General features: G+C 41.8%; 1 protein-coding gene across 1 annotated transcript in view; it reads left to right on the top strand.

Annotated features, from left to right (window-relative positions):
- mamdc2 (MAM domain containing 2) overlaps positions 1–25,570 on the top strand; it is an 86,915-nt gene that overhangs the window by 58,991 nt on the left and 2,354 nt on the right. Inside the window, exons 9-13 of the mRNA XM_033018118.1 lie at positions 6,369–6,631; positions 12,080–12,176; positions 13,160–13,312; positions 17,330–17,586; positions 24,771–24,855. Coding sequence (XP_032874009.1) covers positions 6,369–6,631; positions 12,080–12,176; positions 13,160–13,312; positions 17,330–17,586; positions 24,771–24,855 — 855 coding nt within the window. The remainder of the gene's footprint in view (positions 1–6,368; positions 6,632–12,079; positions 12,177–13,159; positions 13,313–17,329; positions 17,587–24,770; positions 24,856–25,570) is intronic.

Below are 25,570 nucleotides of genomic sequence, written 5' to 3' on the forward strand. Positions count from 1 at the left end.
ATGCTACAATAAACACCTTGCTGCACATGGAAGGGATTTTATTATTACGCATGTAGACAAATGTGCTGGAGAAACTCAGTGGGTGAGGCAGCATCTATGGAGCGAAGGAATAGGTGACGTTTCGGGTCGAGACCCTTCTCCAGATGCTTCATCTTACTATTACGCATGATCAGCAGATTGAAAACGTTATGGAGATGCTGGCTTTACTTTGAAAGAACATCCATTGTGATAAGGTGGGCATGAATGAGTTAGACCACAGGGTTTGTTTCCATGCTGGACGACTCTCTGACTGTGAGAATGCTGGAAATAGTTTGAAGGCAGGGCAGTATTTGTAGAACGAGGAAAACAGGTAATATTTCAAGTTAATTACTTGTTATCAGAATTAGACAGTTCTCCTGCAAACAGGAAATGAAGGTTATCTGTAACAGTGGAGCCGGAGGCAGTTATCTGCCTAATCAGAAGATGAAGTGCAGCTCTTCATTAGAGCAGTGTAAAATACTAAAGACGGATAAATCAGAAGGAGAGTGAAATAGAGAATTAAAGTGGCAACCAACTGGAAACTCAGACTTGCCCCTGCAGATTGAAAGAAGTGTTCTGCAGAGTGGTCTATCAATCTGCTTTTATAGAGTCATACAGCCATAGTGCTACAGTGTGGAAACAGACCCTTCGGCCCATCTTGCCCACACCGGCCAACATGTCCCAGCTACACTGTCCCACCTGCCTGCGTTTGGCCCATATCTTTCGAAGCCTGTCCTATCTATGTACTTGTCTAATTGTTTCTTAAACATTGCAATAGTCCCTGCCTCAACTGCCTCCTCTGGCAGCTCATTCCATACACCCACCACCCTTTGTGTGAAAAAGTTACCCCTCAGATTCCATTCAAATCCTTCATTTTAAACCTATGTCCTCTGGGCCTCGATACCTTTACTCTGGGCAAGAGACTGTGCATCTACCCGATCTATCCCTCTCATGATTTTATACACCTCTGTAAGAATTAGTTTCTCTAATTTAGAGGAGACCATATTATGAGCAGTGAATTGAATCACATTGAAAGTATAAATATAGTCCAAGATAGTGTACTGCATTTGTTGCTTACAATGTTCTCTTCCCTACATTGGAGGCACTAGTGGCAAATTGAGTGACAGCTTTGCACAGGGGTGACCTTGAGATTCAAGATCCCTGCCACTTTAATTCTCCTTTCCACTCCCACTTTGGCCTCACTATCCTTGAGAGAATCCCAGTGTAATCCCCATCTTCTGACAAGGCACATTAAAATCCCTAGTACTCAACGTCCAATTGAATAGAGGCAGATAGCTAGTACTTCCTGTTTGGATGTGAACTGCCCACTTATAATAAAGGATCAACAAACCAACATTTTTACTTTTTATTTCTTCATAAATGCTTCCTAATCTGCTAAGTATTTACTAAATGTTCTTTATTTCAGATTTTCAGCAACTACAGTGCTTTATATTTCCAGTACTTATTTTCTTCCTCTCTCTCTGTTCTCACCCATTCTCTTTATTTACCACTGCTCTAGCCAGGTCTGATGTGATTAACAAGCTTTCAACACCTTGTCTCAGTCAGCATCATAAACACTTGTATCATTCGGTCTTTCTTTGCCTCGACACTATCACAGACATTCCTTTCGTTCTCCCTATCCCTCTTCCTCCTTTGCAATTTGAAACATATTTCATTTTAAACTTTTCCTTGTTCTATAGAAGTTTGATCTATCCTGAAGACTGTTTCACAACCCAAAACGTCACCCATTCCTTCCATCCAGAGATGCTGCCTGTACCACTTAGTTACTCCAGAATTTTGCGTATCTGAGGAAGTTTATTGTCCTGAAATGCTAATTCTGTTTCTCTCTCAACAACTGCTACCTGACCTGCTGAGAATTTCTAGCGTTTTCTGGTTTCATTCGCAAGCTCTTGTCATCATTTTGTTCATGGTTCTGTGTGGCAAAGTTGCCGCTGAGCCATGAGATCAGAGGTTCAATGGTCAGGCAAGAGAGTTGGATATAGGAAGCTTAGTTGATTCTCCCAATGCAGGCCTAATGCTGTAACTGCTGCCTCTCAGGTAATTTAATCTGCCCTTTCATGTGAACCAACACAAGTCCAAAGCACAACTATAGTTGTGCATGCACTGGCCAATGATTATCCCTATTTAAGCATCATTATTATTTATCTCTTTATTACCTATTATCTTTTTATTCTCTTTAAGAATAAGGGATAAGGCACTTAGAACAGAGATGAGGAAACACTTTTTCCACAGAGAGTAGTGAGTCTGTGGAATTCTCTGCCTCGGGCCGTGGAGGCCGGTTCTCTGGATACTTTCAAGAGAGAGCTAGATAGGGCTCTTAAAGATAGCGGAGTCAGGGGATATGGGGAGAAGGCAGAAACGGGGTACTGATTGTGGATGATCAGCCATGATCACATTGAATGGCGGGGCTGGCTCGGTGCCGAATGGCCTGCTCATGCACCTATTGTCTGTTGTCTATTATCATGTTAATCCTTGAGGGATTCTGCCATGCTCACATTGGCAATGGTTTTCTCATGTCATCACAGTGACTTTAAAATAGGCTGAGGTCAGAGTGTGTGATATAAACACAAGCTTTTATTTCTTACCAAGTATGGAACATTTGTCAAGGTAACAAAGGCTGTCATATTTGTTTTCCATTTAGTAAGAGAACTACCAATTGGGTTCCACTCCAGACAGACAAACCTCCTCACCTCTACTACCCTCTGTGCTGAATAGGCAGTCACGGTGGCGCAGCGGTAGAGCTACTGCCTGACAGCGAAAGCAGCACCGGAGACCCGGGTTTGACCCCGACTATGGGCGCTGTCTGTATGGAGTTTGTACGTTCTCCCCGTGATCTGCGTGGGTTTTCTCCGAAATCTTCGGTTTCCTCCCACACTCCAAAGACGTACAGGTTTGTAGGTTAATTGGCTTGGTAAATGTAAAAATTGTGCCTAGTGGGTGTAGGATAGTGTTAATGTGCGGGGATCACTGGTCGGCGCGGACCCGGTGGGCCGAAGGGCCTGTTTCCGTGCTGTAACACTAAACCAAACTAAAACTAAACTAAAACCTACCTCGAGAAGGTGATCTGCCACAGAGTGGAAGGATATAGATTTGTTATTTTGATCTACTAACCTCATTGCAACATCAGTGGTTGTTCTTTCAGCTACCAAGCTCTTGGACTTTCTCCATAACCCCTTGTGCAGATGAATCTGAAATTGACCTTCCTGAAGTGATTTTGTTGATTCATCGCTTTCACACCATTATGCAACCTTCTCCAATATAAGTCAGAGAAATCTGAAATGACTCCGGGACAATTTCTTCCCAGTTGTTATCAAGCAACTGAACCGTCCTCTCACCAACCTGAGAGTCTTCCTGATCTCTCATATACCCCATTGGAGACCTTCAAATCTATCTTTAATTGGATTTTACTTGACTTTATCGTGCAATAAACGTTATACCCTTTATCCTGTATCTGTGAACTGTGAACAGCTTGATTGTAATCATGTATAGTCCTTTTGCTGACTGGACAGCAGACACCAAAAAAGCTTTTCACTGTACCTTGGTACACATGACAATAATAAACTAAACTAAACGATAAATGTTTCGCGTTTGTAAATTCCATTAAATCACCGATGTGTTCTGTTGTAAAAAAGCAGAAAATGTAACACATTGTTACGTGGTCTAAATGAAATGCAGTGGTAAAATAAACATAATTACTGATGGTGGCAAAAAAGAAATATTAAATTTAGGGATTGTAGTCCCTGAAATAAGCATCTTAAAATTGGTTGAGTGGATCATATTTGATCGGCACAACACCTTCACTTGTACTTGCACTAATTCCTCTTGCCTGCTGCCATTTTATTATTGGCCTTTGGCTCTTCTGCGAGGCAGAATAGTGACAAGGCTACATATGGTGGAACCTGTTGACCAGCCTTTTGTCCCACGCTGATGGCCTTTGATTTCAAAGACATTTTCACGTTTTTTAAATGTGTTACTTTCCGAGCCCTTGGATGACGTTTGAGATGGATTTAAGTAAATAATAAACATTAAAATCATTCAAAATAATGAAAAAATAATGAATTTAGCCCAAATGCTTTGAACTACTGTAATTACAAGCATGAGAAAAAGAAATACACATTGCTTGAACTTAACCTTTACATGAAAGTTAGCAACCCTCAGTCAAGTTAATGAGGTCAGTGACTGTACATCAAACAGAGAGCACCTCTGGACTCGCAGTTGCAGTGTGTAGTAGACAGGAGTTGTAGACACAGTGAACATTGGGGTGACAGGTTTTTAGTTTCCTAATGTATTACTTGATTCAATCTGCTGACATTTTTAACGCAAAATCACTTCTTTCTTTAATTTTTGAGAAAGTTTATTCCTGATATTTTAGATACCAATTTAAACTGATGTGTATGCTTCAATCTTTATTTCAAGTTCTGTAACACATTCCCAGTGTTGGCTAAAAGCTTTTTAACTTCATGGCTGGCTGTTCTCAATCAGACATTTTGATGGCATCCCTATTGGTGGATATCAGAATCCTTGGAACTGATGCCAGCAAAGGGATCCATTTCGCAGCCATCAAAAATGAGAAAGGAAAGCTCACACCACTGGAATTGGTGAAAAAAAATATTCATTTTTATTCAATATAAATGACATAAAACATAAACATAAAATCTGGAAATAGTTGTGAGCTATTATGTGGTAACATAACGTTAATGTCTATAACAGCTGTGTTCTTCGACTACGAACAGCTGGTTAGAATCCAAACTAAGAACCATAAATATTAACAAATCCTATAGGAGATTCAAAAACTTCTCTACGCAGAAATTGCAGAAAAACTTGGCACTCTCTCCACTGTAGAGTGAAGAGGCAAATAGCAGAGATGTGTTTAAGATGATGGGTTTCAAATGTGTTTAAGATGATGGGTTTCAAATGTCCCAATCCCTCCTTTAGAGTTACAACTTTGTCTGTGTGCATCTCCTCCCACAAATAGACATGTGCAAAGGCAGGCATGACCTTACTCGTGTATGCAACTGTAAATATTATAAGACTTTAACTTACCTGCGGCCTCCCGACACATGTATACTGATAACCTCATGTGAAAAAACTGTCCATTTCTTTGCAAATGGTCTGTCAATTTATGATGTGATTTTTGAAATCTGCTCTGAGGTTGTCCTTCATGTCCATTCATCCAGAAAGGGTGGAAGGTGGGTAGAAACCTGAGGGATGACCTGAGCTTGAGGGTCACAATGTCTGAAGATATGGCCATCATTGGAGGAAGGTAGACATAGACATGATGGGAACAGGCAAATTAACATAATTTGAGAAGTGTGTGGATCTTCAAGGATTATAGGACTGAATGAGGCTACAGTGTTAAAGAAGGGTGAAGGATTTAGAAACATCTCATTGAGGATTTAAAGTTTAAGTCTGCAGTTGTGTGCGGTTCCAGTCGCCCCATTACAGGAAGGTGGTGGAGGCTTTGGAGCGGGTGTAGAAGAGATTTACCAGCATGCTGCTTGGATTAGAGAGTATTCACCATAAGGAGAGAATGGACAAGCATGTTTTATTTGGAGTTTCAGAAGCTGAGAGGAAGTCTAACAGAAATATATAAAGTGATGAGAGGCATAAACAGGGTAAACAGTCAGAACATTTTTCCCAGGGTGGAATATCAAAGACAAGTGGGCATAGCTTTAAGGTGAAAAGAGGAAAGGTTAAAGGAGGTGCTGGAGCAATTTTTCATAGGGAGAGTAATGGGTACAGGAGTGTTCTGCCAGTGGGTTGGTGGAAGCAGATATGGTGGTGACATTTAAGAATCTCTCAGAGGCAGATGAATAGGCAGGCAATGGAGGGATATGGATTATGTGCAGGCAGAAGGGATTAGTTTAATTTGGCATCATGTTCAGCACATATGTAATGGGCCAAAGGGCCTGTTCCTATGCTGTCCTGTTCTTTGTTCTATATCTGAGGGTCTTGGAGTCAGTGAGGAAGGCAAGGCTTCCAGGAGAAGATGTGGGTGAAAAGGATCTGGTGTGAGCTAGGAATCTGGTGAACTCGTGCTTGTGTCCAATCTGGTGAAGTCAATGAAGAGGCAGAGTGCTGTCTGCTGGGCTTGTTGGGATTCTCATGAATTTATGGAAGACATTGACTGAAAAATAGAGGAGAACAATTCTGGGTTTTGCTGAGGAAAAATAAGTTTGAGGCTGCATTTGGTGGGAGCAGATTTTCTGTAATTTTATGCAATTCATGACTGATGAATTTTCTGTCAGTCTCCCGGGTGTCTCCAGGGCTTGCGATTCTTTGGATGTATTGTGCAATTTCAGCAGCAGATACTCTCTGACTTTTCACAGGTGGCTTTCTTCTTTCCAATGCAAAGTTTGGATATCACCAGGAGTACGTGGCACATCTAATAGGCCCGCTTTTACTAGCCAACTTCCAGTACTGCTTGCAATTTTTCTATGCACTGAATCATTTTATATCAGAAGATGCCCTTGCTGTCTATATCTATGATGAAATGGACCAGGTCCTGGAAAAGATTTGGACAATTCCTAAACCACCAACTGGAATGTGGATTCAAGCAGAAGTTAATTTCCAAAGATTGGAGCCCGCCAAGGTAAACAACTGTTGGGGCTGTGGTAGTATAATGGTTAAGTTATTGGACTGGTAGTTGGTTAATTGATCCAGAGATATGAGTTCAAGTCCCACTGGAGCAACTAGAAAATTAAAAAAAAATCAAGTAATTAAATAAATCAGAACTTTAAAAAAAATAAAAATAGGGCGGTACAGTGGCCCAGCGTTGCTGCCTTACACTGCCAGAGACCTGAGTTTGATCCTGACCTAGGGTGCTGTCTGTACGGAGTTTGTACATTCTCCCTGTGACCGGGTGGGTTTTCTCCAGGTCCTCTAGTTTCCTCCTACACTCCAAAGACCTACAGTGGCTTCGGTAAAATTGTGAATTGTCCCTGTTGTGTAGGGTAGTGCTAGTGTAAGGGGTGATTGCTGGTCTGCACGGACTCGGTGGGCTGAAGGGCCTATTTTTGCACTGTATCTCTAAAGTCTAAACTGTTCTCCATGACCACCAAGTCAGATCTACTCATCTCCCTTGAGCTCACCGGATGACTTTGATTCCCGATTAGGCAAAACTCTCATCCTTATGTAGTAACTCTCCTTTGTGTTGCCTCTCTCAATGGAACCCCATTTCCACACAGCACAAGAAGATCTTCGTGCTCCTCCAGTTCCAGCCTTTTGAATATCCGTGTATTTAATGAATCCACCATTAGCAGTTCTGTCATTGACTGCAAAGGCTATGAGATACGGAATTCCCTCCTCATATTTCACCATCCTTCCATCTCTCTACTATTTTAGGGCAAAGGCATAGCTTTTGAAGAGCATCTATAAAATCCAAGTATTAAAGGAGCACTTTGGAAACATGACAGCAAGTGGCAAGAATTCCTCTTGTGATACTTTGTGATGATCCATGCAACAATACAGTAACATTAGATCAGTTATGTTTGAGCTGATCTTCATTAAAAACACTCACTTTTTTATCTCAAATATCTACATCAAAATATTTTTTATTGAAGATTTTTTCAACATTTTTTGTGTTTCTAATTTCTTAATGTTATCAAATTCAGACGTTATAATTACTTCCAGCAACCAGCAGCCAATGAAAATAATCCAATTTAAAGCTGGTCATTAAAGCATTCGGCAAGATTTTACACGTACTGTGTGATTCATAGAACAAGTACCTGTATGTTGAACAATTGACAGTTGTAATATGCAAATTATACTTTAATATTAATTCAAGTTCTTCCTGGACTCATATACATTACCTCTTCATCAAATTAAATGTGCAATTCACCACGTTAACTTCACTTGGAGTCTGGAGAACAGCACAATTTCATCAGCTTTAACGTTTTTCTTCTCTGTTTTTATTGAAATTTGAAAATTATTTTGCATAATCAATAAGGACCAATGATGTGGTCAGGCAAGTAACATAATGTTTATATAGCCTTTAATATTTTTTATGGGTTCATGATACTGCTGCCAAGTCTGGCGACTGCACTGATGCTGAGCTGCACTTCAGGCCACTGCTGTCAATGTGTTAAAGGCCCACAGGTAAAAGGTAAATTCCCACTGATGAATGAGCAGCAACTTATTTCCAAGTCAAGGTAGAGTGTGTTTGAAGGTAAGGTTTGAAGCTGTGTTCTCAAGCACCTGCCACACACATTCTTCTGGCTGGTGGAGGACATAAAGTTTTTATAGATATGTGAAGAGAAAAAGATTAGTTAAAACAAATGTAGGTCCCTTGCAGTCAGAAACAGGTGAATTGATCATGGGGAACAAGGACATGGCAGACCAATTGAATAACAACTTTGGTTCTGTCTTCACTAAGGAAGACATAAATAATCTGCCGGAAATAGCAGGGGACCGGGGGTTAAATGAGATGGAACTGAGTGAAATCCAGGTTAGCCGGGAAGTGGTGTTAGGTAAATTGAATGGATTAAAGGCTGATAAATCCCCAGGGCCAGATAGGCTGCATCCCAGAGTACTTAAGGAGTAGCCCCAGAAATAGTGGATGCATTAGTGATAATTTTTCAAAACTCTTTAGATTCTGGAGTAGTTCCTGAGGATTGGAGGGTAACTAATGTAACCCCATTTTTTAAAAAGGGAGGGAGAGGGAAAACTGGGAATTACAGACCAGTTAGTCTAACATCGGTAGTGGGGAAAATGCTAGTCGGTTATTAAAGATGGAATAGCAGCACATTTGGAAAGTGGTGAAATCATTGGACAAGGTCAGCATGGATTTATGAAAGGTAAATCATGTCTGACAAATCTTATAGAATTTTTTGAGAATGTAACTAGTAGAGTGGATAAGGGAGAACCAGTGGATGTGTTATATCTGGTCTTTCAGAGGGCTTTCGACAAGGTCCCAAATAAGAGATTAGTAGGCAAACTTAAAGCACACGGTATTGGGGGTTCAGTATTGATGTGGATAGAGAACTGGCTGGCAGACACGAAGCAAAGAGTAGGAGTAAATAGGTCCTTTTCAGAATGGCAGGCAGTGACTAGTGGGGTACCGCAAGGCTCGGTGCTGGGACCCCAGCTATTTACAATATATATTAATGATTTGGACGAAGGAATTGAATGCAACATCTCCAAGTTTGCGGATGACACTAAGCTGGGGGGCAGTGTTAGCTGTGAGGAGGATGCTAGGAGGCTGCAAGGTGACTTGGATAGGTTGGGTGAGTGGGCAAATGCATGGCAGATGCAGTATAATGTGGATAAATGTGAGGTTATCCACTTTGGCGGCAAAAACAGGAAAGTAGACTATTATATGAATGGTGGCCGAATAGGAAAAGAGGAGATGCAACGAGACCTGGGTGTCATGGTATACCAGTCATTGAAAGTAGGCATGCAGGTGCAGCAGGCAGTGAAGAAAGCGAATGGTATGTTAGCATTCATAGCAAAAGGATTTGAGTATAGGAGCAGGAAGGTTCTACTGCAGTTGTACAGGGTCTTGGTGAGACCACACCTGGAGTATTGCGTACAGTTTTGGTGTCCTAATCTGAGGAAAGACTTTCTTGCCATGGAGGGAGTACAGAGAAGGTTCACCAGACTGATTCCTGGGATGTCAGGACTTTCATATGAAGAAAGACTGGATAGACTCGGCTTGTACTCACTGGAATTTAGAAGATTGAGGGGGGATCTTATAGAAACTTACAAAATTCTTAAGGGGTTGGACAGGCTAGATTCAGGAATATTGTTCCCGATGTTGGGGAAGTCCAGAACAAGGGGTCACAGTTTAAGGATAAGGGGAAGTCTTTTAGGACCGAGATGAGAAAACATTTTTCACACAGAGTGGTGAATCTCTGGAATTCTCTGCCACAGAAGGTAGTTGAGGCTAGTTCATTGGCTATATTTAAGAGGGAGTTAGATGTGGCCCTTGTGGCTAAGGGGATCAGGGGGTATGGAGAGAAGGTAGGTACGGGATACTGAGTTGGATGATCAGCCATGATCATATTGAATGGCGGTGCAGGCTCGAAGGGCCGAATGGCCTACTCTTGCACCTAATTTCTATGTTTCTATAAGTTTGGGAGGTACTGTGAAAGCAATTATCATTGTTTAGTTTAGTGATACAGCATGGAACAAGCCCTTCGGCCCACCAAGTCCACGCCCACCATCGATCTCCCCAACACTCTTTCTATGTTATCCCAATTTTGCATCCTACACACCCGGGGCAATTTACAGAAGCCAATTAACCTGCAAACCTGCATGTCTTTCGAATGTGGGAGGACACCGGAACATTTGGAGAAAACACATGTAGTCACAGGGAGAACCTATAAACTCCGTACAGACAGCACCCGTAGCCAGGATCAAACCTGCATGTCCAGCGCTGTAAGGCAGCAACTTTACCTCTGCGCCACTCTGCGCCACATGTTCTTTTGGCTTCACCATTTTTTAAGACATAACACTGCTGGACTAAATGTTTATACAACTGAACTGGAACAGGGTACATTTGAACGGATGGGGGAGCTGCTACAGTATTGTATGGGTACAACATACTGTAGCCATGATGCACTAGTGGTGGAAAAAATGAATGCTTCGGCTGGTAATCCGAAGGGTTTGCTAATCGAGTGGGCTATTTTGTCCCAGATGATGTTGAACAGATTGAGTATTGTTGGAAATACACTTATCTGGGCAAGCGGATCACACTCCCCTGCTGCCATGTCGATGGTGGAAAGGCTTTGAGGAGTCAATGGGTGGGTGACTCTCTGGAGCTTCACATGTTGTTTACTTGATCAATTTTGCCCTCTTATCCAAATGTTATTAAGGAAATTTGGATGCCTGATTTTCTTGTGTCGGCACAGTGGTGCAGCAGTAGAGTTACTGCCTTACAGCACAACAAGATCTCTGTGCTCCTCCTGAGTTCAATCCTGACTGCGGGCACTGTCTGAACCGAGTATGTACGTTCTCCCTGTGACCGCGTGGAGTTTTTCCGGGTTCTCTGGTTTCCTCCCACACTCCAAAAACTTACAGGTTTGTAGGTTAATTGGCTTTGGTGAGTTGTAAATTTATCCCTCGTGTGTAGGATATTGTTAGTGTAAGGGGTGATTGCTGGTCAGCACGGACTCAGTGGTCTGAAGAGCCTGTTTCTGTGCTGTATTTCTAAAGTTTTCAAATGAAATATTAAATTAAAGTTTGCCCAACCTCGTGGCCGAAGGTTACATATGTTATCAGATGACTTAAGTACACTGAGGCCGTTTCCTCCTGGTGTCCTCGCCAATATTTATTCTTCATTCTTCAACTAACCTCACTGAAAACAGATGATATGGTCACATTGTGGGAGGTTGTGCTGTGTGTAAACAGGATAATTTCTTTCTTGCAATACAATATCATTGGCTGCAAATATTATGAGGTGATAATAGGTACTTAATAAATGCATGATTTTACTTTAACTCTGGATGTATACAAGATTAAAGGTTAATCCGATTGTAATTTTTAAGATGATCAAAGGTCAGAAAAGAAGAGAGGTGAGGAGTGTAGAACAAGAGGGGAAAATCTTAAAATTAGAGTACAGAGGAAAGGCCAGTATGAACCTCTTCACACAAGGAAGTGGCATTCACTGCTCCGAAAAGTTGTGTAGACTGGGAGACTATGTAGAATCGAGCATCTAAAGACTGAGAACGATAGATTTTTGTTCAGGAAAGAATATTAAAGGGCTACAAATGCAAAGAATGCAAGATGGAATTAAGCTACAGATTGCCCATCATTTCACTGAACACATGGGCTAATAACTTCCTCCTGTCCATTTATAGCTATTTAAAATGTGGTCCTACCTAAATTGTGATAAAGATTAAATGAAAACTGTTTATGTCTGTCTGGCCATAACGTTGGCTAAAACTTGCTATATACCATTTATTAACCTGAATTGCAATTTTTTTTTAACTTTGTGTAGTGTGAATTGCTAATGAAAGAAGAATTCTGTCACATATCGAGAAAACTTGTGGCAGATGCTGAAATTGACTGAGGTAACGATTGTTCTTTCTTTTTTTTCCAGATAGTTTTTGTCAGTGTTTGCAATAGTTTCTGGAACTGTGGCAAGGTCGCACTAGATGACATCGTTGTAAGCCAAGGGGATTGTCAGATTCCTGGAGGTAGTGTGGAAAAATATTAATTACTTGCTGAAAATGTTTTTAGGAGCCATTTATGGTTGGACATTGGAAAGTTAAGAAATTGCCAATACAATGGTCATCCATCCTGATTTTACAGTGGTGTAGACCTCAGGATAATTAGGCACTGGTGTAGTAGAGGTTTGATTAATACTTAGAATAATCATTTCGGACAGTGTGCTGGGTCAGAAAATTAATGGTAATTTTAAGATATATTTGCACCTTTAAGGTGTGGTTTGAGTAGTTGAGGCATCTTGAACAGTGGTCATCAGTCCTTTCAGGAATTAAGTGAGGACACAGGCAGAAGTTTGGAACTCTTCCTCTGTAAATAGTCATTGATGATGTTTCAGTTGCTAATTTAAAATTTGATCTGGATTTTTAGAGATGGCTAGTCGATCACCCACAATCTCACTGAATGGTGGGGTTGACCACGTGAACAGGGTGACCTTCACCAGTTCCAAAGGTTCTCTATTCCCAAGTGCTGAAAGATCCATATTTTTCTTCCTTCCCTTGTGCTCTGAATGGCGCAGACTACAAACAACATTTGTGCTTGTTTATTCTAATGTGTGGGCACCACTGGAACTGCTCTCATTCGTTGCCCTTGTGGAGGTGATGGAGAACTCCCAATCCTTCTTCCCAAGTCAATGATTACTTCAGCTGGTCTACTTACAGTGCATGTTGTAGTATGGAGCAAATATCCAGGTTGTTACACCTTTGAGATCTTTGATTACACCTGTCAAGTAGCAGGGCAGGGAATCTGATGTCTCCTGAGTCCCTATCTGACCTTGAAACTGGACCCGTAAAGTCAAATCTCTAACTTGGGCAGAGTGCTTGACTCTGACCCTTCGCGTGCACTGCCATCCCTCCAAAAACTCTGCAAAAATTTAATGAGAGGCCGTTCTCTGTTCATTAAGGAAGGTATTTGGGACACATTTTTGCAGCTTGAGGGAAACTTATTTTCCCCACAGGTTCCTGGCTGGCTGCTCCAGGGAAGTGCAATTTTGACAAGGATAATTGTGGATTTATTCAGGACCGCAACGACAGAAGCAACTGGCATCGAAGAACAGGCAGCACACCGACATCCTTCACAGGTCCCAAAGGGGATCACACCACAGGGGTAGGTAAGTTGTAGGTCAATGATCATTTTCAAACTATTGTAGCACGTTGTTGCTGTTCCTTGTGCTGTGCTGTGCTGACCATACCAGGAAAAGGTAAGCATCCCGACAAAAATAAAATCCTGCAGATGCTGAAAATCTGAAATAAAAACTCAAAAATGCTCAAAACAATCAGCTGGCAGCATCTATGGAGAGAGAAACAGTCATTATATTGGATTAATGGCCTATCCTCAGTTTCCTTTCTTGCTTAATTGGCCAAATTCTGGTGACCAATTAACTGGGATTAGTTTAATTTGGCATCGTGTTCGGCACATACATAAAGTCATAGAGTGATACAGGCCCTTCGGCCCAACTTGCCCACACCGCCATACATGTCCCACCTGCCCACATTTGGCCCATTGGTCCATATTTGGCCCAGTATCATGCGTTGTTTGCTAAGAACCCCGGGTAGTTGCTCCATTTTACCATGTCAAGGTTGCTTTCTGGTGCAGGGTTGTTATTGCTGCTTGACCAATGTATCTGACAGGATAATACATTAATAATTTGGATATGAATGTAGGATGTATTTCTGATAAATTTGCATACAAAACAATGTGCACAGCGGGTTGATTGCATTCATCGAAACAGGGTGGACCACGTGAAGGTTGCAATCTTCCACCGCCTAGGGTGCACTGAAGAGATCTTGGTATTGCAGTCCCTGAAGGTAGCAGCACGGGTAGATAAGGCTAATTGTCTTTATTAGTCAAGGCATAGAATGTAACACCAGGAAGGTTATGGTACAACAATATAAAATATTGAGTCATAAACTGCAGATACTGGAATCTTGAGCAAAAAACAAAGTGGAGGAACTCAGTAGGTCAGGCAGAGCTTGTTGCGGGAAATGGACAGATGCCGTTTTGGGTCGGGACCTTTCTTCAGACTGGATTACATTTCTGGTTAGGACCCTTCTTCAGACTGGTTGATGTTTTGGGTCAGGACCCTTCTTCAAAGTGCTGTCAAACTCCAGCATCTACCCATTCCCTCCATAGATGCAGCCTGACCCTTTGTGCTCTTCCAGCATTTTGTCCTTTGCTGCACAAAATATTCATTAGGTCACAAAAGGAGTGCTTTGTGCTGTTCTGGTGACCACACTATAGGAAGGACATGATTGTATCATAGAGGTGAAAAGAAGATTCAGTTAATACACACAATGCTGCTTATAATACACAAAAAGGACACAAAGTGCTAGAGGAACTCAGCAGGTCAGGCAGCATCTCTGGAGAACGTGGAAATGTGATATTTCAGATCAGGATCCTTCTTCAGATCCAGTCTGCTGGAGAGGATGGTAGAGGGAGCAACTCTCACAATATTTAACAAGTATATGAGCACTTGAATCAGGTGCTGGTGAATGGGTTTAGTAAAGATGGTGCCCATGAACTAATGGGCTGAAGGGCCTTTTTCTGTTCTGTTTGAACTCAAGTAAGAAACAGATAGCCAGTACAAAGAGGCCATTCAACCATTTCATCTGCCCTATGATTAAATAAGAACACAGCTAATAATTCTCTCCATAGATGCTGCATTAGCTGCTGAGTTTCTCCAGAATATTTGTCTACCTTTAATAATTTACCTCAATCTCATTTTCCTACATTAACTCCATAAACATGGATTCCATTGACGTCCAAAACATTTTGATCGCTGTCTTGAGAGTATACAGTGATGGAGCCCCACATAATTCTAATGATTCACTACCGTCTGGGTGAAGAACATTCTTCACGTCTCAGTGCTGAATGTGATTAGTTCTAGACCGCCCAGCCAAGGAAAACATCATCCCTCCGTCTTTACAATTAAACCCCATAGGAAGTCTACACTTTTCAATGAGATCATTTCTCATTTCTCCAAACTCAAGAGTACGGACCCAGTCTACTTAATCTCTCCGTCTATGACAAAGCCGTCAGACCAGTAATGAACTGACTGATGGCCATGAAAATTCTCAAAATCCTGTGAACTTTGGATTTTAGTAGCAAGAGAATCCTGGGCCACATGTTATGACGTGTTTAGAAACTATAGCATCAACCAACAAAACAACTACATCTGTCATTGATATGATGTCTGTAACTTACCAATGTGTGCAAAGATGGTTAAGAAAGAACTGCAGATGCGGGAAAAATCAAAGGTAGACAAAAATGCTGGAGAAACACAGCGGGTGAGGCAGCATCTATGGAGCGAAGGAATAGGGACGTTTCGAGTCGAGACCCTTCTTCAGATCATTATCAACAATATTTGACACCAAGCCATATGAGCTATTGGGGTAAAAGATAAACTGCAGGAGGAATTCAGTGGGTTGGGCAGTATTGGAGGAGGGAAATGGCCGGTTGACATTTTGAGTCGAGACCATTCATCTGGACCGAAAGAGGAGAGTGGGGATAGACAACATAAAGAGATGGAGGAGGGAGGGCAAAAGATGGCAAGCGATAGATGAATCCAGATGGGTCCAATTTATTGGCAGATGGTAGTGAAGGGTGGAGGTATTGACAGAGCTGGGAGGAGATGTGGAGACAATAAAGGGCTGTAGATTATGGAATCTGACAAGTGGGAGCAGAGGGGGAGGAGATGGGACCCATTGGGGAGAGTGGATGATGGGCAGACGGGGCCCTTCCCCTCATTGTTCTTACCCCTCCTTTGTTTGGTGCCACTCTTCCTTTCTTATCAGATATCATAATCTGCAGACCTTTGTTATCTTCAAACCCCCTCCCAGCTTCTATCATTATCTGCACCCATCGGACTCCATCTGTCGAATCGCCTCTGATCACCTGGATCCACTTATCACTTGCTAGGTCTTGCCCCACCTCTTTATACTGGCCATCTCACCTCTCTCTCTTTCAGAACAGATGACGGGTCCAGACCTAAACATTGATTGTCCATTTCCCTCCACAGGTGCTGCCTGACCCACTGAGTTCCTCAAGCATTTCATTTAGCTCCAGATTTCATCATCTGCAGTCTCTGTGTCTCCATTAGGCTATTATGGTAGATGACTAAAAACATGGTTTCCTAGAGGAGCTTTCTTGAGGAGATAAAAAAAAGGGAATTTAAGGAGGGAAGTCCATGGTATAGAATGCAGGCAGCTGAAAGCCTGGCCACTAGCAGTGAAGTAATGGATGTTAGGGGTGAGCAAGAGCCAGAATTCAAGGATTAGAAGAGATCTAGGGGGAAGGGATGGCCGGTGAAGATGAAAGAGAAAGGGAGGAGCAACACTGTGGAAGACTTTGAAAACAAAGATGAGAATTTTTAAAAGCCAGGAGCTAGTAGTCTTGGTATAGAGGTGTGGCAGTGATATGGGACAGTGTAAGTTAGGACAACACCAATTAGTTTCCATGAAGTAAAGTTGATGCAGAGTGGAATGAAGTACAGCTTGGAGATATGGCAGGGGATGGGTTTCAGCAGCAAATGAGCAAAGACAATGTTGAGTATTGTCACATAAATGGAAACAGGTTGTCTTGATGATGACTCCGATATTTGGTCTAAAACTCAACTTGGAACCGTAAACCACATTCAAACAACAGCCAAGAAGGAACTGCAAACACACCACAATGTTTGTTCCAAACATGATGCCAAGTAAATCTGATCTCATCTGCTTGTACATGATCCATATCTCTCTATTCCCTGTACTTCCATGTGCCTATCTAAAAACAAATACTTGTACTTTAGCCTGCATAGCATTCTTGGGTAGAGAATTTCAGAGATTCATAGCCCTCCATAATCCTGAAATTATCTAAAATAAAGTGAAATTAGATTATCAAGAAAAATAGACAAGAATGGAAGAACTCAGCAGATCAGGTAGCATCTGTGAAGAGAGAACTTTTCTCTTTCCAAAGGGGCAGACTGACCTGAGATTTTTCACAGCATTTTCTGATTTTATTTCAGATTTCTGATCTGCTGTTGTTTTAATTTTCACTTACTTTTCGAAGATATTATATCCCGCAAGAACTACGCTTTTATTTTAGAATGTGATACTTGCAAACTAAGCTATCGTAAACGTTTCTTTAGGCCATTATATGTACATTGAGGCCTCTCACATGAGGCATGGATTCAATGCACGACTGTTGTCATGGCATCTGAGAGGATTCACAGGCAAACAGTGCCTGACATTCTTTTACCACATGTATGGGATTGGAACTGGATCGCTAAATGTTTACTTGAAGAAGGAGAATGCTCCAGAAATCCTCGTATGGAAAAGAAGAGGAGAACAGAGCATATCATGGATGAAAGCCTCGATAGAATACCAGTGTGAGCATCGCCATCAGGTTAGTCGACAAATTTTTGCCCCAGCTTCACTGTCCAACTCTGCATCCCCTCTGTTCACATGCTACCGAACCCCTCGTTCGTGCCTCTATTAACTTTGGACTTGGCTACACTAATATTTACCTGACCAATCTTCTTCATTCTACTGGTAAGTCTGATCTTATCCAAAACTCTGCTGCCTGTGCCTTAACTTGTAGCAAATATCATTCACTCACCATCCATGTTTTTGTTCCTGGTTATCCAATGACCATTTATTCAAATCTCCCACATGGCCAAACCCCTCCCTATCTCTGTAATCTCCTCTAGTGCTGTACACTAGAGTTTTACCATGTCCTCTAATCTTGCTCCTTTAATCATTCCCAAATTTAGCAGCTAATCGTTTTGGTAGCCATGCCTTTAGCATCAAGCCCCTAAGTTTTTGAAATCTCTATAAATATTGACACCATTATGGGCATATCCCACTTAGGCGACTTTTTAGGCAACTGCAGGAGACTATGTGGTCACCGCATGTGCACGGGTGGTTGCCGGGGAGTCAGCTTCATGGTTTTTCAACATGTTGAAAAATTAACGGCAACCAGAATGAAGCCGCCATGGAGAGTAGCAAAAATTCTCGTGCCATAGGTGGGTCGCCAGGAGGTCCTAGTGGGTTGCGAGGAGGTCGAAGGTTCTTGGAGGTTCTCGTAGGTTGCAGCCGGTGCTGACCGATGAATTTTATTGGCTCATTGGGGGGAAAAAACGTAAGCAGTAGTTTTCAGAACCAAGGATAACTGACCGGTCATGTTAAATGTCCACTGAGCTTCACAGCCGTGTATCTCTGGCTTCTTAAAAATTGTCTCCACTCCTTCTCCTTCCTTCTCCACCCATCTCCCTCCTTCTCCACCGTTCTCCCATCTCCCCCCCCCCCCCCCCCTCTTTTAAAGGACTTACTGTACACTATGCTTCAGCCGTCTTAATTAGAGCGCCAACTTTCCTGTTCATCTGTATCAGATGTGTCTGTATCACCTTGGCTTTGAACCGTGTGAATTTCACTCAGGCAGCGATTCCCCCACTTGCCTTGTCCCCCGCCTGCATAATGGGCTGGTGAAGGAAGCGATATGTGCGTGTTCTACTCTGACAGCGCCGTTCCAGTTGCTGTTTTTTCAGGCGGCTGTCGGCAATTTGACAGTCCCCTGAAAAATCGCCTGTGGGACAGGCCAATTATCTTCCTTTCCTCTTCCTAAAATGATTCATAAAACCTCTCTGAACAAGCTTTTGTTCACTAATCCTAATACCTCCCTCTGCCAGGTTTGACCATTGATGCTCTAAAACAGTGGTTCTCAACCTTTTTTCAGTAATGTACCCCCTGTGAAATATTTTTTCAGCCAAGTACCCCTTTTTTCAGTGATGTACCCCCTGTGAAATATTTTTTCAGCCAAGTACCCCCTAACCAGCGCAAAGCATTTTTGGTTGAAAAAAAAAGACTTAAAACAAAGCACTGTGCCAAGGATTTTTGCATGGATGCTACTTTTTAAATATATGTAGGCTTATATTTTAAAATCTCACGTACCCCATGGAGTGCCTTCACGTACCCCCAGGGGTACGCGTACCCTCATTTGAGAACCACTGCTCTAAAACATTGAGCCGCTTGCTATTTTGTGGGTACTACACGAATTCAAGCTGTTAATATTTACCCTAAACATCCACTATGAGCATGGAAATTAGCAGAAGTAGACTTCTTGGCCCTTTGAGGCTGCTCCACATTTAATACCCCCACCTCCTCCCTGTAACCTCACACCCCACTGCTTAGCAAGAATCTATCAACCTCTGCTTCAATATCCTATTTCCACCAACCCTTGAGGAACAGCGTTCCAAAGATTCATGGCCTTCTGAGAGAAAAAGATTTGTCTCATATCCATCTTAAATGAGTGAACTCACATTTTAAACAGTGACCTTAGCTCTAGATTTTCTCACAAGAGAAAACATTTTCTCAACATCCATTTGACTGAAACGTGTAAGACCATTTAGAATCTTATACGTCATCTCACTTTTCTTAGAAACTCCAGCAGATACAAGCCTAGCCTGTCCAACCTTTCCCCATAAGACAACCAACCGTCGCCAGATATTAGTCCAATAAAAATTCCAATATATTAACAAGCTTTCATAAATATGGAAACCAATGTTGTACTCTGTACTCGAGATACAATCATATCGGTGAACTGTGTAAATGAGGTATAACCACATGGCATTTTGTACTAATTTCCTCACAAGAAATGATAACATCCAGTTAGCTTTCCCAATTATTTGTTGCCAACAATTCATGCATTACAGGAGCACAATGACTGGAGTTTCCCACCAAGCCATGCATATTCTAAAATAAAAACATTGCTGTTCCTTCATTGAGTCTGTTCATCTGAATCAAGGTCTGTTTGCCACTCACTCATGAACTGCAGCTGTAGTTGGCCACTTGGCCTGCTGGCTTTGGTGCACCCAGTAACATCCATGGGACGCATGGTCTGATGATGCCAGTGTGCAAGCCACCAGCACCCTTCCAGTTCCACCCATGAATCCTGCTGTTTAACTTTGCAGAGCAAGTCCTGAATTTCCTTTTAAAAGACATGCAGGAAGGTTTGCCAGGGTTAATGAGGACTCAAACTTGATTAAGTCCTCATGATATGAATTAATTGGGGTCTTGGATAGTGGAGGCTACAAGTACGAAAGCACCAAAATCCCTGACAAATACAGAAAAAAATAACTTCATTATTTTCATAACAAGGAAGCCCATGTCATTTGTGATTTTAGATGGAACACATCTATTTTATCTTACTTTAAAATAATAAGACGCTTTTATTCTTATGCAGTATTTTGATACACTCACATAGTCTTTGGCATTACTAGAGCAACATAAGAATGCAGTGTCAGTACAATGTTCAAGACCAAACTCCCATCTACACTTTAAAGTAAACTGAAAATCCTCTTTATATTTTTGAGATAAAACAAACCATTCTAATTTAATCGCTTCACTGCTTTCCAATCTGATTGAGGTGAAATTTTACCCATGTTTCTGTCCATCGTTGCTGAATGCCAAACTCCCATGAAACGTGGTAATTAGTCACAGCGTTGTAAGGCATAGAGACAGCCCTTCAGCCCACTACCTTTCTGATGAGCATTATGGCCATCTGTACTCATCACACTTGCCTGCAATAATTTCATATCCCTCCCTACCTTGCTCCTACAAATCCCTCTCCAGATCCTCTTGAATGTTTTTACTGTTCCTGTTTCCGCCACCTCCTCTAAACGCTCATTCCAGATAACCAATTACTCTTGATGTGAAACATTTTCCCCTCAGATTAGTGAAATACCACGGAGTATGGTGGCACCAGGGAAGATGTTTGCAGCCCTTTGATCAGACAGTGGGGACAAGATGAAATTAAATTATTACTTCAGGCTCTCATTGATTCCTTGTACTTGACTCAGTAAGGTTTTTCCTAAGCTGCCTGGGCCATCCATTTGGAAGGCGAATGCAAACTTTGTAAAAAATAAAAAAATAAGTTAGGGCAAGTAACACAAAAGTAATTGTGTTTAAATAATCTGCAACAATATGAATATAATTTAAAGTTTCAGCCAAGACATAATGGATGGATCATTGAATAGAGGGTTATACTTCAGAAAGTATGAATTCAACCAATGTTTGCTGCTGAATACAGGAACCTGATGCTGTTCTGGCTCGAAGAAAGTATCCTGGTAATCAAAACAAATATTACAATCCTCACCCCTCCACACAAAATTCTCCCGAGATCCATGAAATAAAGACAATCCTGAGATTCAAGTTCTCTGACAAAATATTTTACAATAATCTGACAGAATGTAATCAAAGTGCTTTTTCAATGAAGTTGGATTACTTTAGGCATTTATTGTTTAGAATGATTAAGTATTAAAGTTCAGAAATGCGTAATCTTTCTATTTCATAATATTTCAATAAACTAGTACAAACAAAGGCATTATAAATAGGAATTATCCATAACATCAATAAAACCATTTTTATTAAGGGTTTCACAAAAGGTTATTTAGTGATTCATTTTAACTGTACTTCTTTAGCTCTGGTTACGTCTGTGAATATCCTGCTGCCTCTAGTGCTATCAGATCTTTTCTACAACCTCGGAGATCAGACTATGCACAGAAATCAAATGATGCCCTAGCTACTGTTATAAACATTCCCAGCAAGGTTTTTTTCTGCTGTGGCATTCTCTGTCTTGGTCAGTAAAGTTAAGTGTCCCATATGCCTTATTGACCACCTGAATCTACCTATCCCATAAAAGTCTGAAGTTAGAGGTTTTGTATTCCTGTATCATGTATTGTCTTTCCGCTGACAGAGGGTTAGCACACAACAAAAACTTTGCTCTGTACCTTGGCACACGTGACAATAAACTAAACTGAAACTGAAGTTACTCTATTAGAGTCAAACACAACTAGCTTTTGTAGTTCAGTGGGAGTATTCTGGTCTCTGAGTTAAGTGGTTCTCAGTTCAAATCTCATTGCGGGGACTTAAACACAGAAATGAAGGCTGATAGCCCCTGTGCATTACTGACATGTTACCATAGCGGTGGAAAACATTGATTTTTACATGACAAGCTGATCCAACGTTCTGTCTGCCCCCTCTGGCAGGTGTGAAATATCTTGTGATATAAAGAAGGGTCCCGATCCAAAATGTCATCTCTCCATCCCTCTCTGGAAGCTGCCTGACCCACCATGTTCCTGCAGCACTGTGTTTTGCTCATTATTTATCCCTGAATATCCTAGTTAATATTTAGCACTTGAGAGCCATTGATTATCTGGTCTTATTCATATTATACTTCTGGAAGCCTGCTGAATGCAGCCTGGCTGCCTTCCACATTGAAATAGGCAAACGGGAAGCAAAGAGTAGGAGTAAACGGGTCCTTTTCACAATGGCAGGCAGTGACTAGTGGGGTACCGCAAGGCTCAGTGCTGGGACCCCAGCTATTTACAATATATATTAATGATCTGGATGAGGGAATTGAAGGCAATATCTCCAAGTTTGCGGATGACACTAAGCTGGGGGGCAGTGTTAGCTGTGAGGAGGATGCTAGGAGACTGCAAGGTGACTTGGATAGGCTGGGTGAGTGGGCAAATGTTTGGCAGATGCAGTATAATGTGGATAAATGTGAGGTTATCCATTTTGGTGGCAAAAACAGGAAAGCAGACTATTATCTAAATGGTGGCCGATTAGGAAAAGGGGAGATGCAGCGAGACCTGGGTGTCATGGTACACCAGTCATTGAAAGTAGGCATGCAGGTGCAGCAGGCAGTGAAGAAAGCGAATGGTATGTTAGCTTTCATAGCAAAAGGATTTGAGTATAGGAGCAGGGAGGTTCTACTGCAGTTGTACAGGGTCTTGGTGAGACCACACCTGGAGTATTGCGTACTTTTTTGGTCTCCAAATCTGAGGAAGGACATTATTGCCATAGAGGGAATGCAGAGAAGGTTCACCAGACTGATTCCTGGGATGTCAGGACTGTCTTATGAAGAAAGACTGGATAGACTTGGTTTATACTCTCTAGAATTTAGGAGATTGAGAGGGGATCTTATAGAAACTTACAAAATTCTTAAGGGGTTGGACAGGCTAGATGCAGGAAGATTGTTCCCGATGTTGGGGAAGTCCAGGACAATGGGTCACAGCTTAAGGATAAGGGGGAAATCCTTTAAAACCGAGATGAGAAAAACTTTTTTCATACAGAGTGGTGAATCTCTGGAACTCTCTGCCACAGAGGGTAGTTGAGGCCAGTTCATTGGCTATATTTAAGAGGGAGTTAGATGTGGCCCTTGTGGCTAAGGGGATCAGAGGGTATGGAGAGAAGGCAGGTACGGGATACTGAGTTGGATGATCAGCCATGATCATATTGAATGGCGTTGCAGGTTCGAAGGGCCGAATGGCCTACTCCTGCACCTAATTTCTATGAAACAATGATGTTTTTTCAAAACATTGAGGAATTAAGTGGAAAGAGCTATGGAAATGCAAATCTCTCATTTCTTCTCGGCATCCAATCAAGGGAGTGTTTATCTGGTGCCAGAAAAATCACACTTGAAGTCTCTCCTTTTTTTCTAGTAAATCCATAATTATTCATCTCAGCATTGATTCTCCAAGCTTGGATTGCTGAGTTACACACTTCCACTGGTGTACCATTCACAGCTGGATGTGATGACACTAGACCTCTGTACTGCACAGGGACTAAGTAGGTCCCTTTCCTCTTGTATTTTTCAATGTGGTTATGACATCATGCAAAATAAATCACCTTGGCTATTAACATCATCCTGTTGGAGCCAAACCCAATGGATTTTGGCATTGTGGCTTCTGAGCTGAAGCAGCAATAAACTGCATTCAGACTCTCTGCGGCTCAGTTTCTATAAAGCCTTGGAAATCGAGTAGGATTTCATTCACAGAATGAATAGACACCACGATCAAGGTCACGCGTTCCTCACTAGTTAAATGCAGTTAACTGCAACATTGGAAACAGAAGATGCTGGGAAAACTCAGCAGGTCTGACAGCATCTGTGGAAGGAGAAATAGACTGAAAGCTTCCAGTCATAAACCCTTCACCAGAACAAAGAGGATGTCTGTAATAGAGTGTAATAGGATGTCAATTCAGTAGCTATACATCAGTTCATTCACCCTATTATAGTCATTCTCTCTATCCCACCCATTACCATCTGTCTTTATCCATTCTGAAGAAAAATCTTGGATCTGAAACCATCCCTTTGTTTCTCTTTCCTGCCTGATCTTCTGAGCATTTCTAGCATTTTCTGTTTTATTTCAGATTTCCGGCACCTGCAGTTTTATTTTACGTAACTAGAGAACTCTTTGGAAAATCAAGGGAAGCAGGCCATTTAGTGCATTGTGCATGTGTTGGCTTTTTGAGAGACTTTCACAGTTAGCTCCACCCCACTCCCCCCCCCCCCCCCCCCCCCCCACCCCCCTTAAGTTCATGTCTCCATTCTTTTTTGTGGGAAACTATTCCGTTTCACAGTCCGTTCCTCACTGTCACCTTACCGGCTCTTATCCATTGACAAATCTATTTCTTCAGGTTATTGACCCGTATACTGCTAGAAACTGTTACCCACCGCATATTCTTCCCCATCTTTTTACAGTGCATTCCAGATTGCAATAGCTTACAAATAAAACATTTCCATTTCAGATTGTGTTTGAAGCGATACGTGGTCGTTCAATAAACAGCGACATTGCAATCGACGACATTTTATTTCAAAATGGACCATGCCAAGGTAACCGTTTAAACTACATCTCAAAATGAACTTGGGAATACAATTAGTCCTCAACCAAAGTAGGTTTATGCTTTCTTGCCTGGGGATTAGCCCTCCCCTAATCATCACTAAAGCGCTGTTGAAGTGTATTTCACTGCCGAAAGGTATGTGAAGGGGGAAAACTTACAGAGTATGGAAACAGGCCATAGGGGAGAGGATAAAGTGAATGTCTGTTTCAAAGAGGTGGTTTGGGCATTGCATGAAGACACTTTCCTAATTAACCTTTAAGGATCTCGTCACCGTACTGAACAGTTAATTGCTTCTGCGTCTTATGCAGGGATGGCAGAATGAAGTAGTGTGACGAAAGAATGCTGTGGAAACATAAATGCCAGATGTTTATTTATTTATTTATTTATTTATCTGTAATCTTTTGTGAAGACAATTGTATTTATGATTTGCCTCCTTGCTCTCTCTACAACCTTCTTCTGCTCTTTGTGATCTTGTGAGTGACCTGCATGCCACCAATTCTGCAAATCTTCAATTCTGTCCCTTCACCATGTGACATGGCTCTAAGCCACAGAATCCCCTCTATAAACCACCACTTCCTCTCGTCACTCTCACATTCACGTGTTGGAAGGCACTGCAGATGCTGGTTTATACCGAAGATAGACGCAAAATGCTGGAGTAACTCAACGGGTCAGGCAGCATCTCTGGAGAAATATCCATGTCGACCAGT

This window comes from Amblyraja radiata, chromosome 3 (genome assembly GCF_010909765.2).
Source record: "Amblyraja radiata isolate CabotCenter1 chromosome 3, sAmbRad1.1.pri, whole genome shotgun sequence".
Lineage (NCBI taxonomy): Eukaryota > Metazoa > Chordata > Chondrichthyes > Rajiformes > Rajidae > Amblyraja > Amblyraja radiata.